Below are 18,233 nucleotides of genomic sequence, written 5' to 3'. Positions count from 1 at the left end.
CGAAATAATTATTGTACTAGTATCTATAAACAAGTCCTTTACACAATAATGTAATATGCAATACTATTAAGAGGCATACGTAGCTTGCGGGACAGTAGAATACCCTGGATTCCATATGAAGTCACTGTGCTAAATGCCGAAGCTTGTGTATCCAATTCTCTATCTAGTGAGACTTGTCTAAGAACTAATCGAAAAACTTGAATAAATATGTATGTATAACATAATCGTAAACCCAAATGAGTTTTTCTTCACACATATTAAGATTGAATTGATAAAAAATGTTTATTTATTGAAGGGAAATTACAAAATTATTTATCAGAATGGCAAAAATATTAAACAATATATGGATATTACGGATTGGCACAAGATTTTACTTATATAAACTAATATGTACGACGTTCGGCGATACTGTAAGTCCTTGACTCATAGAACTTCCAGAGCATTGGGCAGTCCGTCGATCTTGTTCGTTTGGTTTGTTCGTTCGTAGTCCTTTTCAGAATTCCAGAGGTTGTCATCTCTCCATGTGGGCTAACTAGACATCCATTAGTAAATCATATCGGTTATCCTTGATCAAGTCGAGTGTCGTTCTACGGGGTCTTAGTTCTGTGGGCAAACACCTTGCCAGATGTCGCCAAAGACCAGATTTGGCGTTATGGTCACATCCTTCTTGTTGACTTGAACGTTCTTGATGCAACCGTTGTAGGTCTTGCGGGTCTTGATGCCCGGCGCCTTCGCGAATGCATGATGACCGCCCATGAACAATGGACGATTCGTCTTGGTGAAGGCAGAGCCATCACTGCCCACGCCCGGCTTGGAGCTGATATAGTCGACGGCAATGGTGATCACAAATTTGGATTTGATGGCCTGCACGTTGCGCCATTTGCCGTCACAGAAGCTGGCTCCGTCCGGCAGCGTGTAGTTGGTGACAATTGTGTTCTTGGCATCGGACTTCACGGTGAAGAAGAGCGAATTGTTGACCAGCTCCAGGATCATGTACGAATTCTTGCCATGCACTGAGAACAACAAGCCGTTCGGATCTCGTGGTCGGAAGTCAAAGTTGATGCTGACATCGGTGCCAACAATGAAGCGCTCGAAGAGCTTCACATAGCCAGTTGGCTGATGGAAGTAGTAACCGAGCTCCACTTCCTCAGAGCACGGCACCACCTGGTGCACAATCGGCTCCGTCTCCAGGCCCAGGCCATTGAACTTGATGTCCCGGATGCAGCCATTGTAATATGATGTGCTGTTGCCTCCAAAGCCAGTTTGAAGTTTGAGATTCGATTCCAGGTATTTGGTAATACCGCCCACATAGACGGGGAATGTCACCGACAGGATTGGCGGCGTGGTGGCGCGTTCATTGTTCAGCTCCACCGAGCCCGCCTGCTCCACGCCGTCTATGCTGAGGCTAATCTTGCGATTGGTGCGCACAAACTCTACTGTGTGCCAATTGCCGTCCAATAGATCCTCCTCGCTGGAGATCTTCGCCGAGACGGTGGCGCCAACGTTCACCTGGTGGTACACACGGCCATCTGACATGTAGACCGCTATGAAGTCATCCTTCTCCTGGCCAGCCGCATAGAAGAGCAGGCCGTTGGGATAGCTGGTTCGTATGGACAAGCTGATATCGTAATGCTTGCGCAGCTTGACGGGCAGCGTTTGGAATTCCAGACGCTGATCCTTGAGCGAGTAGAACCGATAGCCAGCCTGCACGAAGTCTACGTCATAGTTGGGATTGACGGGCAGCTTGCAGCTGGGATCGCTGGGCTGATTGAGGATGGGTGGCGGACGCAGTTTGCCAATTGGCTTTGGTGTGGTGGGCGGACCCAATGGTGGGAGCGGCTCCACTATGGGCAACGGTGTGGTGGTCGTTGTTGTTGTTGTAGTTGTTGTGGTTGTTGTGCTTGCCGTAGTTGACGTTGTTGTTGTTGTTGTTGTGGAGCTTTCAGTTGGTGGAATCATAAACATGTCCACATTATCAGGCTTATGTGGCTGTCTAGGCTCTGACGGCGGCTCCAGTTCATTGGTGCCACTTGGATAGTAGGTGGGCAGCAGGCTTGGCTCGTACACTGAAAACGAAAGATTTACCGAGAGATGAGAATAGAGTGGAGCGAGGGAAGTCACTTGACCCGCTTACCTAGAATATGCTCTGGACAGCCATTGATGTTGCCATTCTTCTTTTCCACACTGTCCGCAAAGTTGATAATCTCCCCGTTGACGGTAACATCGCTGATGCAGCCCACGAAGTAGGCCAATGTGGATATGACGCCCTTGGGCGGTACATAATTGTCTGGCAGTCCACCAAAGAATATATCGCCGCCACTTATCTCCAGAGGTGCGGGCAAGCCCAGCCTGACAGAGATCAATCCGGGAATGAAGTTCAGCTCTACGATTACGTATATAAAGATATATTCACTTACCGTTCATTTTGGCTGTCATCCACGGAGAGTCGAAGCTCGTTGGCATCGTGGTGCACGGTCACCGAGTGATCTTCGCCATCGTCATACTGCTGGCTGTCGATGACCAGCTCGCTGCCCATGCTGCGCAGCGTGAGATAGCCACGATCCAGGGTGAGAGCGATGGTTGAGCTCTGATCGTGGTTGGCGGCATAGAAGAGCACGCCATCGGGCTGGCGGGTCTTGAAGCGCAGCACCACATCGAAATCGTTGTTCGACGAGATGTTTGCGATGCGCAGGAAGCCATACTCATGGGGTGGATACGATAGCGTAGTGGAGAACTTGTCGGGGCAGCCCTCGGCCACGCCCGTGCCATTTGTATACTGTGTCAGATCCACTTTCTGTCCAGCGATGCTGACGTCATCGATGCAACCGTCAAAGTTCTGCTCGACAATTTCCGAAAAGTTGCGAGGACCCGGATAGCCGCCGAAGTACATGCGCTTCAGATTGGGCATATCTTCCTTGCCGCCGGCGGGCGCCTGCTCGTGGAATATCAGCACATCGTCCACCTTGAGCAGTCCGTGGCGACCCTCTCGCTCGGCGACCACGCGATGCCATTGGTTGTCATTGTAGTGCTCCTGGCTGCCCGAGGACACCAATTTGTCGCCCAGCTTGAAGCGGAAGAAGATGGCCCCATTGACCAGCTCGATGGACATGTAGTGCGAGCCACGGCCATAGAAGAACAGAAGACCGTTGCCGGCATCCTTGGAGGCCTTGAAACGGAACTGAATGCTCGAGCGGATCTTGAAGTTGAACTGTGACGCCTTCAGCTGGACAAAGCCGTTGCCCTTGAAGCGCAGACCCGTGACCGGCATTTGTTCTTCGAGCAGCACGTCACGTTCCTTGGCGCCCTGCTTATTCTCCTCGCCATAGACAAAGTTCCAGAGGCCGACGTTCTCATCGCCTATGCGCAGATCCTCGATGTCGCCATTGAAGGAGCTGAAGTTGATGTCATCGGGTGCTATAAAGTCGGAGGGACCGGGATAGCCGCCGACAAAGAGTCGACTATTACGATCCACATGCAGCACGTTGTTGGAGCCAACCAAAAAGGCGGACTTGGTGTGATCTTTGATCTCCTTGTTCTTCAGCTGCTCCCGTATGGTGAGCTTGGCATTGGAGCCCACACGATCGAATATGGCCAGATACCAATTGCCATCGGCCACGTACTTATCGCTGGTGATTCGCTCCGGTCCGTTGCCCAGGTCAATGGTCATGATCGGATACCCATTGAGGATCTCCAGGGCCACAAAGTCATTGTTCTTCTGGCTGGTCTTGTTGTCGTTGCCCAAATACAGGAGGAAGCCATTCGGCTCGTTCGTTCTGAACGCCATCGACAGGTTGGTCTTGGTGGCCAGCAGTGGTACCTTCTCGGGTGTCTTCAGCTCCAGCACGGTGTTATTTGTAAAGTGTACGCCCACCTTAATGTTGTTGGCGATGCGTCTGGCGGTTTCGATTTGACGCTTCAGCTGCTCAATGTCCTTGCCCAGCTTCTGGCTGCGTTCAGTCACCTGCTGCTGCTCGGCGCCGATCTCATCGACAAGCTCACCCAGCCTGGGTACGTGCCTTTCTACGTTGTCCAATTGATTGTTGGCCTGCGAGATGTCCTTGTTGGTGATGTCCACATCGCGACTAATGTTCTGTGCCTTTTCCAGCTCTTTGGGTGTTTGGGCACTAACCGGCTCCAGAATTTTCAGCACGTTCTCCAAGATTTCCAGAGCATCGCTGGCATTGCTATTCGAGCTCTTCCACAGATCCCGTTGCGTTTCCGCTGGCAATTTCTCAATCAGTATATTGATCTCCTTGAGCTGATCATTGGTGGCGTCATTCAACTTCGAGATTTGCTGCACCTTGCCAGCCGACGCATTGAGACGCGGCTCCAGATCATCCTGCACCTTAAGCAATGCCTGGCGTGCCTTCTGCAACAGCTCCATCGACTTGATATCTGCAGCTCCGGCACGCTCCTCAATGCCGTCGGTTTTCTGAGTGGCATCGCTTGCGGCGTTCTTGGCATCCTGCGCCAATGCCTCAGCCGACTGCACAGCCTCCACAATATTTGAATAAGCGGTAGCCGCCTGCATGGCCGGCTCCGAGCTGGAGGTCATATCGAAGTATTGGGCGGCCAGGTCCTTGGCTCTCAAAGTCAAGTCGGCTGCCCGCTCCTCGGCCTGCTGCGTCAGTTCGTCGGCCTCAATGTACTGGGCATCGCGTTCCGGCAGATAGTTATCCACGTCCATATTGACCGCCTTCAGCTGCTTCAGTGCCGTGCGCAGATCGTCCAGTTTCTTGTCAATGTGTGTGAGCGTAAAGTCTCCATTCTTCAGATAGTTCTCGGCTTCATTGATATTCTTCTCCGCCTCCCGCTCCTGCTCGGAGACCGTGTCGAACTTGGAATTGTCATACGCCTGCTTGTTCAATACATTCAGGCGTTCCACGTCGGCAGACTGACTCTGCGACTGCTCGCTCCAGTTTAGCAGATCCTCCAGATTGTCGCTGAACTCGCCAATTGAATTCTTCAAGTCAATCAGACTTTTGTTTTGCTTCTTGATCGGTTCCACTAAATTGTCCACCTCGTCGTACAGTTGGCGCGCCTTATCCAGCACCAACTCATTGGTCTGCACTTCGATGGTGGTGGCATTCATTTGGTTGAGTAGGTCTTGAGCCTGACTTAAAGCGGAATCCATTTTGGTGCCTTCCGTTGCCTCAAGATTCTCTGAGAGAGCCTCGACCACATCAATGGCTTTCCTGGCTTGTTCCACGGTGCCCAGTGCCTCCTCATGCACGGCCGAGACGTTGCTTAGCAAAACGCCAGATCTGAGACGAATGTCCACGGCATTGTCGAGCGTTTGATTGACCTGTTTGGCATAGACTTTGGTGTCCGCCTCCAGATCGCTGACCAGCTTTTGTGATGGCGACAAGTTCACGGTGGTTGGGTCCAGGGCCTGCACCTTGGGTGCCAGCTCATCCGCCAGATCGTCATAGTAGTTCAGCTTTTGGCTGGTAAAGAAGGCCATGCTGACGCTTTCAAAGTCCTGGAGGACGCCGTCGATCTGATAGCGCATCTTATCGGTCAGATCGAGGAGTGCATGATGACAGTTGTTGCACTCCATGCAGCCGTCCTCAGTGAGCACCCAGCGATTCGGGCACGCCTCACACCGATCTCCAATCACGCCCGGCAGGCAGACACACTGACCCGTCTGCGGGTTGCAGCCGGTGCCGGAACGCGAATAGCCCTGATTGCAGTTGCACGGCGTGCAGCCCTCCTTCTCGTACTTCCAGTGGTCCACGGCGCAGCGATCGCACTGACGACCCGTGACACCAGGTTTGCACAGGCCTGAAATGATAAGCAAAGATTAGGTGAGATCTGGATATTGGACATGACCGAGGCAAGTGCTTACAGTGTCCCGTATGCTCGTTGCACTGAGTCGAGTTGGATGCAGCTCCACAGTCGCAGGCACGACAGCCAACGCCGGAATCGAAGCCATAGTGATCTGGTTTGCAGCGATCGCAGCGTTCGCCAATGACATTGTCGTGGCACTTGCACTTGCCCACGAAGGGATCGCACTCCAGAGTGCCCAGCTCGTCGCAGTCGCAGCTCTGGCAGTTCTTCAGCTGCACTGCATCGCCGTAGAAGCCAGGTGCGCACAGATTACAGGCCATGCCCGAGGTATTGTTCAGACAACGCAGACATTCGCCAGTGCGCGTGTCGCAGGAGCCGGGCTCATTCGGATTTATATTGCCGGAGCACTCGCAGGGCTTGCACACATCACCCGGCGTCTCGGGCGAGCCATAGAAGCCATTGGCGCAGCTCTCACAGCGCGCGCCCGTGTACCCGGGCAGGCACTCGCAGTGGATCTCCTCGCCCGACTCCGAGATCTCGCATCCGGAGGCAAAGTTGTTCGAGTCGAAGGGCAGTGGACAGGCGCAGATCATGCAGTCGTGCGGCGACCCATTGGTGGCATTGCCATAATATCCGGGCACACACTGCTCGCAGTGGTCGCCACGCGTCGAGTGCTTGCAGTCCTTGCAGACGCCAGTGGCACAGTCGCAGGTGTCGGCATGGCCGTTGCACTCGCAGGGCACGCAGTAGCCGCCATATGGCCCGTTCTCCACGCGATGATAGCCCGGGGCACAGTCCTCGCACGAGTGTCCCATATAGCCGGGCGGGCACTGGCAGTGCTCCACGGCCAGGAATTGATATTCGCCCGTGCCGTCGGCATCCTCGTCGGCCAGCGTCAGATAGACATCGGAGAGCTGTGTATTCAGCGTTTGCTCCCAGTAGTTGGCGCGTATGAAGATCATTCGGAGATCGCGCAAGGCCATCATGAAGTCGGCGCGGCTGACAGATTTGCCAGTCAGCGTCTGGAAGTTCGTCTCCACCATTTGCAAACGATTCTTGAAGGGCAAATTGCTGCTCGGCTGCTCGTAGCTCTGGTGCACAAGCACATGATCCTTGCTGAGCAATATCACATCCGGCGCCACAATGGCCTTGCCCACAAAGCCCGACGTGAAGTACAGTGTATAGGCTAGATCGCCGCCATATGCCGATATGTGGCTGTTCTGATTGAGCAGATAGTCCAGGACGCCGAAGTAGACAATGCGCTGATCGCTCGGATCCCTGTAGGAGAAGTCCGCCTGCAGTGTGGTCTCATTGAGCACCAGCTCATCCTGGGCCACATCCCATATCTCGAACTCGACGCTATTGTTGCTGAAGTCGACCGAGTTGATCGTGCTCTGGCTCATCAGGCTGACGTTGTAGACGCGCAGATAGGCGCTGGTGCAGCGCGAGGTCTTGCCAAAGCAGAAGCAGGTGGTGCAGCCATCGGGATTGCTCGCCTGCAGATTGTACGTGCCATCCACGCACTGATCACAGTCGCGTCCGACCACATTCTTCTTGCAGAAGCAGCTGCCGTCGATCTTGTCGCACACCTCCAGCTCAGTGCCCGGCGTATGGCAGCTGCACTGGCTGCAGCGCGGGAACTCGTAATAGCCATTGGCACAGCTGTCGCAGGCGCGTCCAACGATGTTCTCGCGGCACTCACAGGAGCCGTTGAACATGTCGCACTGCTGGTTGCCATTCGCAATGCCCATGTAGTTGCAGTTGCAGCTCTCGCAGCCAATCACCTGATGGAAGCCATAGGTATTCTCCGCGCACCTGCAATGTCATAGTGCCCTTAGTTTCATACAAATACAATCATGGCATGGATGAGTCCACTTACTTGTCGCACAGCACGCCAATCACATTTGGCGGGCACATGCATTCACCTGTGTTTGGCTCACACATGGCGGAGCTGGGGCAGTCACAGCGCTTACAGTCGGGGAAGCCTGAAAGACAGATGAGCGATGTTTAGGCATGGAACTAGAAATAGACTCTGATGCAATCTTAACAATCTTACCGTAGTAGCCTGTGCGACAGGCCGTGCACTGGCGTCCAATCACATTCTTGCGGCACTGGCACTGTCCACCGAACGGATGGCACTCGAAGCTGGTGGAGCCGGCATAGTCGCAATTGCAGGGCAATGCGCCGCTGTTGTAGTCGGCGGTCAGCGAGAACACCGCATTCTGGCAGAACTGGCTGGCATTGTGGGTGATGTGGAAGTGATCCTGGCCGCAGCTCTTGATGAACTCCTTGGTCTGGTCGAATGTCTCCTCAACCAAGAGATCGTCATTATATTGATCGACAGGCACTACCACCAAATAGTCCAACCAAACGCCTTGGGGTCGTGAGTTCTGTTATGAAGAGGAGGATATGAAATGAAATCAAATCAGATATATAGAGTTCTAATTTTGTAGCCCATATTTACCGTTAGGGTAAACTTGAAGTCATCCTCAATATCGAACCACCAGTTGTCGCCAGTGGGGCGAATGACACCACGACAACCGGAACTGGATGGGCAATGCTGAATCTCGAACTTGCCATCGTACTGATTTTTGCCAGCGGTCAGTGTGTAGAGCACCTGGTACTTGGGATGATTGGGCTGGTAGTATTTGACCAGAATGACATAACGGTGCGGCTCCGACACCTTCGACTCAATCACAATGGTGCCCTCCTGTCGGCTGTCCAAGTGCACCAGCTTCACGCGCTCGTCGAAGGCGGCATATGGAGGTTTGTTTGTGGCAATGCGATCCTCGTGATCCGTCTCGAACTCAATCTTCTTCGAGTCGGGCACGGAGCGGAACTTGGGTGTGGCGCAGGCCTTGTTGTGTATAACACAAACGGGACTTGGATTGATGTAATCAATGGACCACTGGTCGACTGGAATGGCCGTCACGGAAATAATGGGCACGCGATAGACATCTTCGATATCCGCCTGAAACATGGAAATGATTTAGCGATCAGAAACTTTCGATTCGATCTGGCCAACAAAAATACTTACAAATATGGTAACCGGCTGCAGCTCCTCCTTGTTGATATAGAAGGCCTTTTCGCGGCCGTCGTCATTGATGGGCGTGCGGCAGACCGTGGAGTAAAGGCAGGGATACAGATAGACCGAGGATTGAGAGTCTGGATCATTGCCCAGCCTGAGGTTCACATCGTACGGCACTGCAAAGTTTCGCTCGCTGATGTAATCGATGACAAAGATGTAGCGTCCACTGCGCGGCACATCCACAATGTAGTTGAGCTCCTTCTGGGTGTTGCTCAGCACAGGTATCTCGCCCACATGGCTGACGATCTCCAAGTGCTCTGGATCGCTGTATACCTCAGTGGGGTTTGTGGGTTTGTCGTTGGGGCCAATGATGAAAGGATTGGACGCTGGCTCAAACACATCGACAGAGGCGTATTTGTAATGGCGACACAGCTCCATGCTGCCCAGCTCACAGGGATTGGCTATGTGGCGGGTCAATATCGATGCCTCATAGTAGGCAGCGGGCAGGAGCACAAAGTAGTCCAGCATCACATTCTTATTGGCCTTGGTGGTGAAGTTGTAACGTCCCGGATCCAGAACGACGGCCGATGGCTTATTGCCCTTGGGTCCAGAGACGGTGACAAATTCGGGTTGGGTTGTTGGACGCAGCAGAACCTTGACGCTGGATGGATTATAAAATGCATATATTAGAAATACGAATTCAATGTTATTCAAGTTAGTTCGAACTCACTTTTGGTCCACCTCCAGTGGATTCTCGGACTGTATAAGTATGCTAGCCGTAACATTCTTCTCGTTGGGGTTCATGTAGCGTATGACAACACGATACACCGAGGACTTGACCACGGTCAGCTCATTGCGCACCTCGTTCTGTATGTCGTTGAACACGGCGTAGCCTTTGCTGCTGAAGTCGGGGAAGTCCTTCTCGTTGGACTGATAGCGAACCTGAGTGCCCGACGGCTGATGGCCATCCTCGTACTCATATTGGAACTGATGCAGCGTGGGGAAATAGTGAGTGGTCAGCGGTTGGGTGCAGGCGCGACCCGTAACACGCGGATGGCATTTGCACTGGCCGCTGATCTTGTCGCACTCGCTCTTCCATGAGCCGCCAACATCACAGCTGCAGTCCTTGCAGCCAAACAGCGAAGAGCCATCCAGATCGAAGGTGCCATCCTTGCATTCGCGGCACTGCCGGCCCGTCGTATGTGGCTTGCAGTGGCAATTGCCCGACTTGGGCGCACAGGTGTCCAGGCCCGAAACGGTGCCATCGATGTAGCAATCGCACTCCTGACAGCCCTCCGGATTGGTGATGGTCAAGTTCCAGTACAGCGGCTTGCACTCATTGCAAATCCTGCCCGTCACTCGCTCCTTGCACTTGCACAGCTCACCCACGGGCACCGACCCACAGCCAGCAAACTGATCGATCACGCCCGCGGGATCGCAGTTGCAGTCCTCGCAGGCGGGGAAGTTGTAGAAGGACTCCTTGCATCGCTCACACTGACGACCGTCAAAGTTGGGTTTACTGCAAACGAAAGAGGATTAGTATCGATTTATAGTAACTTTCAATAATATTTAGCATACCAGAAGCAACCGTCCTCATTGCAGGTCACGCCCTCCGAGCCATGTTCGTCGCAGTTGCAAGCTGTAAATGATGTGATTTAGATTTCATCCGGAACACCTCTATTCATCGACTTACGCAAGCACTCCGGATAGTTGTAGTAGCCGGCGCTGCACATGTTGCAGAGCTTGCCGGAGTAGTTGATCAGGCAGTTGCACTTGCCGGTGTTGTCGCACGTGATCGCCGAGCTGCCCGTGGTGGAGCAATTGCAGGGCTGGCACGACGGATAGTTGAAGTAGCCGGGCAGGCAGCGATCACAGCGCGGCCCACCGAAGCCTTCACGACAAATACACTGTCCGGTTTCCTTATTACAGATTTCCGACTCGGTGCCCTCATGATCGCAGTCGCAGTCTGCCAGAGAAGACGACATGAATATAGTGAGTACAGATTATGCGGAAATGCATCTACTTACAGGAGCACGTGGGCTGGTTGTAGTAGCCATCCTTGCACCGTTCGCACTGCGCGCCGCCCCAATTGCTGAGACAGGTGCAGTTGCCGGAGACGACATCGCAGTCGTTGTTGATGGAGCCCAGCTTGTTGCACTGGCAGGCCTTGCACTCGGGGAAGCCGTAATACGATTCGGCGCACTCCTTGCACAGGGCGCCCGCGAAGTTCGTCTTGCAGGGGCAAATGCCGTTGACAGCCTCGCAGTTGTAGCCATTGGTGCCGTTCAGGTTGCACTCGCACTCACGGCACTGCGGATAGCCGTAGTAGCTGGAAGGAGTCAGAGGTTAGCTAAGTTCCACTTCACGTGGTGATCGACTTTTTCTCACCCGTAAGAGCAGGAGTCACAGTTGGGCGGCTGGAAGGCGGCACGGCACTCGCACTTGCCCGTCTCCTCCTCGCAGTGACCCGTCGAGTAGAAGAAGTCGCAGTTGCAGGCTGCAACCAAGTGGTTTTAGTTGATAAATCCCATGTAGCTCCACTCCGAGCTCAATGCACTTACGACTACAGACATCCGTCTCGTTCCAGTACTTGCCCCGGGGGCGATAGTACTTGGGCTTGCACTTGTTGCAGTTGGTGCCCTCGGTGTTATGCTGGCAGTTCTGGCAGACGCCGCCGCCATCGTAGTGGCCATGGATGTCCAGGGAGAGACCCTTGCGATTCACCTCCTCGTCGTAGATGCACTCGTTGCTGTGGCCATGGCAATTGCAGGCTGTGAGAAGAAGAAATGCAATGAAATGATATTCGAATAGGAGTCTTTTCATATGCTACTCACGCTCGCAGTTGAATGGGCGCGCGTTGGTGTTCTGGCGCCACTTCTTCTGCTCGAATCCCGGACAGCACTGGTTGCACTGAATGCCGCAGGTGTGGTGCTGGCAGCGACAGGCTAGAATGCGCACCGGACTCAGCGGATCCTTGACATCGCAGGTATCGGCATGGCCATTGCACATGCAGCGTCCTCCGATCGAGATGTCCTTGATCGAATAGAAGTAGCGTCGTGTCACCGTCGGATCCTGTCGTGCCACGGACATCAAGTGACCCAGCAGATTCTTGGTACGCAACAGACGTATGCGCACATTGGTGGCACGTGTCCACTCCTGCAGCACGGTCGAGTTGAAGTAGTTGGTGGACGAGGGACGCCCGTTGAGCAGCATCACGGGTATTTCGCCATTCTCTAGCGGCACAATTTTCGAATATTCCGTGGTGCAAATGACATCGTCGTCGCGCGTTATTGGCTTATAGGTGTCCTTGCCAAAGTACGTCTCACAATCGGCGGGCGTGTCGGAGAAGTGCTGCCATGGCGTCCAGGTCTTGCCATAATCCTTCGACTTCTCCAGAGTCCACAGGCCCGGACGTGGCGAGTTGCCCATGCGAATAAACAAGTAGGCGACATGGAATTCCTAAAATTGAAGAGGGATTTTGAATAAGAATGGAGGAATATATTTATAATTAGGAGGAATATAATTATAATTAGGCTATAATCCTTAGCTCTGCATCTATAGTTAAATGGCTAAAACATAAATTAAGATACATATAGAATACAAATTCTATATTAATTCCCAACTAAGGATCTGCTAAGCTCAAAATCATCTTATAAGTCTTTGAGCAATAGAATCTTCTCCCCACTAGACGATTACCAAAGGCCAAGCAAATTCATTAAAATTTATTAGCTTCGTGTACACATAAGATCTGTGTAGATATGTCAATATCTCTCTCGCTGTGTGTGTGTGTGTGTGCTTCATGTATGCGTACAGAGCTTGCATGAGATCATTGAAGAGAATTAACTCTATGCTCTCCAGTATACCAAATTTATCTGCGTCCACAAAATGTTTGTTTATTTTGTATTTTTTTGCCGTTTGCTTTTCAATTTGAAGTCAATTGAAAAGGAACCAAATGAATATATGCACATACATACATATATGTATATGTTCGGAAGGTATACATATGTAGAGAGATACATAAATAAAAGATTGTTTACAGTGGCTGTGGTTTGTATGCTTACAAAGTTTTTGGCAGTACATAAGGCTCAAACGAAATGAGTTTATGTTGTTATATAAAATATTTTTAGGCATAGGAAAATTACAGTCGTATGCTTAAGTCACTAGAATAGCATTTCAGCATTTTTAATCTAACATACATGTATACCTACATAATTCTTTTCAGCGTATATCTACAAATATTTTCTCTAAATGCATTCAAAGTACTAAAAAGAATGTTGCAGGCGTTTGCATTTTTAGATATTAGATGATCTCATATCATTGCTCAACAGCTTGAGTTGCATATATGTATATACATACATACATATGTACATCTGTAACGTATAGTCTATGGAACTGGGGCTATAAGTAGCTACAGCTATATGATCTGTAGCGTTTCCGTTGCAAGTGCGATAAGTCGAGTGCCGAGTGTGACCCCAAAGTTGTTATATGGAAAAATTTCAGACTATACTAAATGATAAGCGTGGGCTGTGCGACTATATAAAATTCTTTCAAATGCTATCAGTAGTTAGAGAGTACATATAGAGCATCAAGAACTAAATTGTATAAGTTCTAAGCAAGAAGAAGCCTTTTTTTTCAGCTACTTATCGCTACGAAAAAAATAAATATTAAACTAGAGTCAACGTTCTGTGTGGCAGTTTCTAAGTGAACATGTAAACTGAGACAAGCCAACATAAAAATATATGTATGTATATATAAACATGTACATAAATACATATATGTGTGTGTGTGTGCTTGGGGTCTGGTACATAACAAGCTGATAACCCGCCAACTCCAAAGGGGAAACAACAACAGCGATTCAACAGCTCAGCAAGATTTTTCGCTGTGGCTTCAAACTGAACAACAACAAAACATACAAAAAAAGAAAGAATCAGGGTTCTCTACTTCTTCGTTGTCGACGTCGTCGCTGTGGACGTCGAAAATGAAATGAAAACCCATTAAAATTGTTTTCTTTTCAAGCAATCCGCTCAATAATTTTACGAGCCTGTCTGAACGAACGTCTCCCTGTTCGCTGTCTGAGTTAGGAACATTTCGAGATGATCGAACCAGCACACATACATATAAGAAAGTCACACACACTCATGCAAGCTGTTGCATTGACTCGTTTTCTGTGGTTCCCTCCTCCCCCGCTGCACTCTTTTGTGTTGTATTTTTTTGGGCTACACCTTTCTCTGACGGCTGTGCGTTTGTTCTGATTGCTGTTTACCTGTTCGAAATTGATGGTCAAATTGACTTCGTTGAATTTCATGCCACGGGACAAGGGCGGACTCTGCCACCAGGCCTCGGTGCCATCGATTGCATTGGATGGCGGATGATTCTTCTCCGGCACATTGGGATCACAATAGTCGCAGACCTAAAAAACCGAAAACACACATGTTATTATATAAAACTTCAGTCCATAAATAGATTCAAATTTGAATGTTCAACACATGTGGCCAGAAAGTTCTTCGACAAGAAGCAAATACGAAATATTGTATGTATACTCAAAGTTAGAAAGAACAAACAACAAATCTTCAATTCTGATTGATATTTCTGTATAATTTATCCTACCTGTCCTTGAATAACTGAATAATCAATGTGATCATTCTCTGTATTCGCGCCGACCAGTTTGCAGTAGAGTTCGGGTCCATCTGTATCCTCGCCACATGTGGCGGTTGCTTGAATCTTGCGGCCAGTGGCCAGATTGAAATATGGCGGCGTTAGCTCAGCATTGCACAGTGCGATAAGCAGGGTCAGGCAGAAGACCACGCCCATGGCACTGATTGGGGTCGCACGCAGCCCCATTCTGCACTCTCACTCTGTCTCTTTCGCTCACACGCACAGGCGGGCGCAGAGCAATAAGAAATGTCCTTTATCTGGCCACACTTCCGGTTCACAGTTATGTATTTCACTTTCTTATCTTCTGGCACTTTTTATTTACTTTTTCACTTGTTCGATTCCAATTCACTTTTATTTTTAGAGCCCATCCAACCGCACTGGATGGCTCGTCGCGAGCAACTGAAGTTCATGCAGTGAGAAGTTTTCCTCGGTACCCCAAACAAATAATGTCTGCATCGGAAACTGACGGAAGCAGCGATAGTGCTCGGCTCACCCGAAGATCGGCTGTCGGCTGTCGCTTGTCGGTTGTCGGCTGTCGATGATCCCGGTCCATTTATTACTTCATCGCACAGCTGAGAGAGCGGAGATAACGAACTCACTTAACGTCGTTTGTTGTGCTTGCGCTATTCGTTTACATTTCGCTCAGCACTTCCAGTTATTTATTTTCTGCTCTCGCATTAACTCGCGCTCCCGCTCTCTCATGCTAAATGCCGGCCGGCGTTTTGCTGTGCGTGGAATGAGAGTGGAATGTGAGTGAGATGGAGAGTGAGCCACCGCTCCACACACAACAGCTCACTTGTTGAAGCGACTTGTTTACGTTGCTCTTGGAAAGCGAAGAGCCAATTGACAGTTGCTAATGAGACTTACATTCGATATAAAACAGAAAATGTAATTGAATTGTTTGTGCATTTAAATCATTTGTAATAGGTGATTGATAATAAAAGTTTCGTTTAATTAGAGCTTAATTTTAATGTATTAATAAATACATATTGGTTAACTCATAGTTTCGTTTTGTTGAAATACAAAATACATACATATGTACATATACCAATAAAAATAACTGGTCTGAAGGTGAATAACGGCTCACATAGCCAATTCTCAGTCAGGCATAGCCAACAAACTGAATCGAAACTCAACCTACAATCACTAAAAACTTGAAGTTTATTGCTAGAGCTATTAAACAGTCAAAAAAGTAACGGCCTGCGCGAACAGCCTGCATTGAGCCGCTGAAAATCACGATCAAAATACAGCTAAAATTCATGACCAATCTAGTGGCAGCGCAGTCGACGGCGACTGTGGCGACAGCTGTTGGCATTTGCAGCGAAACTTAACGGATCGTATCGAAACTGGTTGCAATTGCATTGCAGTTCTTGCAATGACAAAAAACTCTAAAATAATCGGACTGATAAAGACGGCTATGAGTGTCAAAAGTTTTCATTTGGCCTCAATTTGGCTCGTTACCAGCTGCGTTCGCCACACTGTGCAGGCGGCCGCCCCATGGATGCAAACGAGTTCTGATGACGTAACACGCTACGTTGACGTTATTGTTGCTGTTGTTGTTGTTGCTGTTGCTGCTGTTATTGTCGATGCTGTTTCTTGCAATTCACGCAAATGAACGTTAAAGTGCCTGGGCAAATAGAAAAAAATAACAAACTATAAATTGAATAGATATTTTCTAGAAGCATGCATATGCATGTGTATGTGTGACAGATCTATTGCAACATCAGCTAGAAGTTCTTAGCTCAAGCACATTGGTGCAAAAGCAGCAGAGACTATATAGGCTTTGCTTACATTTGTATGTAGTTAATAGATTTTCAGATCTCCATTTTTTGTCTATTCATGCCCTTATTCACACATGCTAAACAAATCAATTAACACCTCAATTTAATACAATGAATCGTGCAATTTGTTGTTGTTGTTGTTGCATTCGAAACCAGTCCAGCTCAGCCTGGGCCCACTGTGCGCACTGCGCTGACGCTGGCGTCGATGCCGGCGCCAACGCTAGCGTCAACGTTCACCTACGTTTCCATTTATATTTATTCGCAGTTGATTTTCGGTTTTCGTGCTCAATTTCGTTCTAAGCCTCGGCGCGTGTGCATCGACGCAGTTCTCAACATGGTGCTGCTGAAAGTGATCAAATATCTTGTGGGTCAGTGTAACAGTGTCAACAATTGCATACATACATACATACATATAGCTCAGCTAAAATCAAATGTTTTTGTTTTTTGTTGCATAGGCTGCGTGGTTCACGTCTGCAACGAGCTGTCCCAGAATATGAATTCACTTAACAAGATGTTCAAATATCACCTGCTCGAGGCGCATTAGTTAAGTTCAATTGAAATTCGAAATATGTATATAAATACCATATATAAATATAAGCACACCATCACATATATTAGTAGTAACCGTTCAGCGAAAATATATTCGATTACACAAATGTTAATTATTGTTGTTTATCTTTTTCGGCGTGTTAATTAAATCGAAAAGTGAGAACCAAATGCCAAGTGCATATCATGATATAGTAGGTATATACATACATATATATCGTATAAATGTATGTATGTTTAACCTTGTTTCGGCGGCTTGCACAATCAACGGCTTTCGATTTCATTTTTAAATTGTGCAATCTTTGTATTAATATTTATAAGTTTTAAATTATTTATTTAGATTTTTAAATTCTTAAAGTGTCCATGACTTTTCCCAGAAACTGGAATAGATGTATATTTTTGGAAATAAATCATATAGAAGGCTTACACAAAAAATTCCCCAAGCGCAAGTTTCCTATCGAACGCAATGGCCGAAAGCTCACGAATTTGTCAATAAGCAAACAAACCAGCAAAAACTTGATGTATGCCTAGTAAAAATTAACATACATTTAGCTATGTGTATACATATATATCTCGTAGACGGTCGTGACGTCACATCAAACTGTATTTCGAGTCGTGTGGCTAATTTGCATACAATGTCACGTTTGAATGACTTGTAAAAAAACCCAAAAAATTAAATGAGTTTATAATTTACGTTTATATTTAGAACTAATTTCATACCTCGATAGAATATAACTTAAGCTGTACAACCGATTTCTACAATTAATATACGACTCTTAATTATTCATTACTAAAGAAGGTTCGACCAAAGCCCATGGCATTGCTGACAAAACTGAGCATGGACGTGATCATGCCGTGGGCATGCTTGGAGCTCTTCGTCGTCGTCTCCGAGTCTTGTCGCTTGATCTTGTTAGTGCCTTTAATGCTTCTGGATATCTGCTTGATCTCGGCACTGCTGAATATGCGCTCCACATCGGGTATGATCAGTTTGCGGCCAAAATCCTCGGCGCTTATCTCGTTCTGGCGATCGTCCTCACTGCTGAAGTCAAACCACGATCTGCCCTGAACTGTAGGAGGAGAATTTCGCGCAATGAGTTAAAAAGTTAAAGCCAGTGCGAATTCCTGGACTCACCAGTGAACAGCATGACGGAGCCGATAAGAAAGATTGATGACAACTTGGCTGGTGACATTTCCGTTAGCGTTAATCGACTTAATTCAACTGAATACTGCTGCAACTGCCGTGACCTGCTTTATAGATAGTAAGTCTTGCGCCAGCCGGTCGATCTACGTGATCTTCGAGCGTAATGCAAGAGGAACAACCGTATCTGCACGTTCCGAGCGAATAATTTTGAAAAGCTATTTTTCCGTTTTATTTTAGCTGTCAGCTCTTAGCTGTTGCTCACTAGAATAACGGCATTCGAGTATTTTCTTGC

The 18,233-nt window shown here is 48.8% G+C and overlaps 3 protein-coding genes across 3 annotated transcripts; 1 reads left to right on the top strand and 2 right to left on the bottom strand.

Moving 5' to 3' along the window:
- Positions 1-263: 263 nt before the first annotated feature.
- On the bottom strand, positions 264-15,024 carry LanA (laminin subunit alpha). Its single transcript, XM_018099612.3, has 17 exons — positions 14,426-15,024; positions 14,082-14,228; positions 11,653-12,277; positions 11,380-11,589; positions 11,207-11,315; positions 10,846-11,147; positions 10,512-10,784; positions 10,397-10,457; positions 9,549-10,337; positions 8,828-9,479; positions 8,255-8,761; positions 7,847-8,180; positions 7,670-7,775; positions 5,849-7,605; positions 2,418-5,784; positions 2,135-2,349; positions 264-2,066 (listed from the first exon to the last, which is right to left on the bottom strand). Exons 1-17 carry the CDS (start codon positions 14,657-14,659, stop codon positions 598-600), a joined length of 11,157 nt encoding a protein of 3,718 aa, XP_017955101.1. The 5' UTR covers positions 14,660-15,024; the 3' UTR covers positions 264-597.
- Positions 15,025-16,523: 1,499 nt separating this feature from the next.
- On the top strand, positions 16,524-16,916 carry LOC108650519 (uncharacterized). The gene is made up of 2 exons (XM_018099693.3): positions 16,524-16,622; positions 16,710-16,916. The coding sequence occupies exons 1-2, from the start codon at positions 16,589-16,591 to the stop codon at positions 16,796-16,798; spliced, it is 123 nt and encodes a 40-aa protein (XP_017955182.1). The 5' UTR covers positions 16,524-16,588; the 3' UTR covers positions 16,799-16,916.
- Positions 16,917-17,478: 562 nt separating this feature from the next.
- Positions 17,479-18,143, bottom strand: LOC108652103 (uncharacterized). The gene is made up of 2 exons (XM_018102182.3): positions 17,933-18,143; positions 17,479-17,867 (listed from the first exon to the last, which is right to left on the bottom strand). The coding sequence occupies exons 1-2, from the start codon at positions 17,988-17,990 to the stop codon at positions 17,581-17,583; spliced, it is 345 nt and encodes a 114-aa protein (XP_017957671.1). The 5' UTR covers positions 17,991-18,143; the 3' UTR covers positions 17,479-17,580.
- Positions 18,144-18,233: the final 90 nt, after the last annotated feature.

This window comes from Drosophila navojoa, chromosome 4 (genome assembly GCF_054131105.1).
Source record: "Drosophila navojoa isolate 15081-1374.11 chromosome 4, UAZ_NAV_1.0, whole genome shotgun sequence".
NCBI lineage: Eukaryota > Metazoa > Arthropoda > Insecta > Diptera > Drosophilidae > Drosophila > Drosophila navojoa.
Note: the sequence above shows the minus strand (reverse complement) of the source record. Positions and strands in the feature narration are given on the sequence as shown.

Bases quoted from the DNA above. Each gene is read 5' to 3' on its own strand.
- LanA (XM_018099612.3), bottom strand. From the start codon at position 14,659: ATGGGGCTGCGTGCGACCCCAATCAGTGCCATGGGCGTGGTCTTCTGC. The intron at 10,458-10,511 runs GTAAGTCGATGA...CATCATTTACAG, and splicing joins CAACTATCCGGAGTGCTTGC to CTTGCAACTGCGACGAACAT. The intron at 8,762-8,827 runs GTAAGTATTTTT...TCCATGTTTCAG, and splicing joins TGCAGCCGGTTACCATATTT to GCGGATATCGAAGATGTCTA.
- LOC108650519 (XM_018099693.3), top strand. From the start codon at position 16,589: ATGGTGCTGCTGAAAGTGATCAAATATCTTGTGG. The intron at 16,623-16,709 runs GTCAGTGTAACA...TTTGTTGCATAG, and splicing joins AGTGATCAAATATCTTGTGG to GCTGCGTGGTTCACGTCTGC.
- LOC108652103 (XM_018102182.3), bottom strand. From the start codon at position 17,990: ATGTCACCAGCCAAGTTGTCATCAATCTTTCTTATCGGCTCCGTCATG. The intron at 17,868-17,932 runs GTGAGTCCAGGA...CTCCTCCTACAG, and splicing joins CTCCGTCATGCTGTTCACTG to TTCAGGGCAGATCGTGGTTT.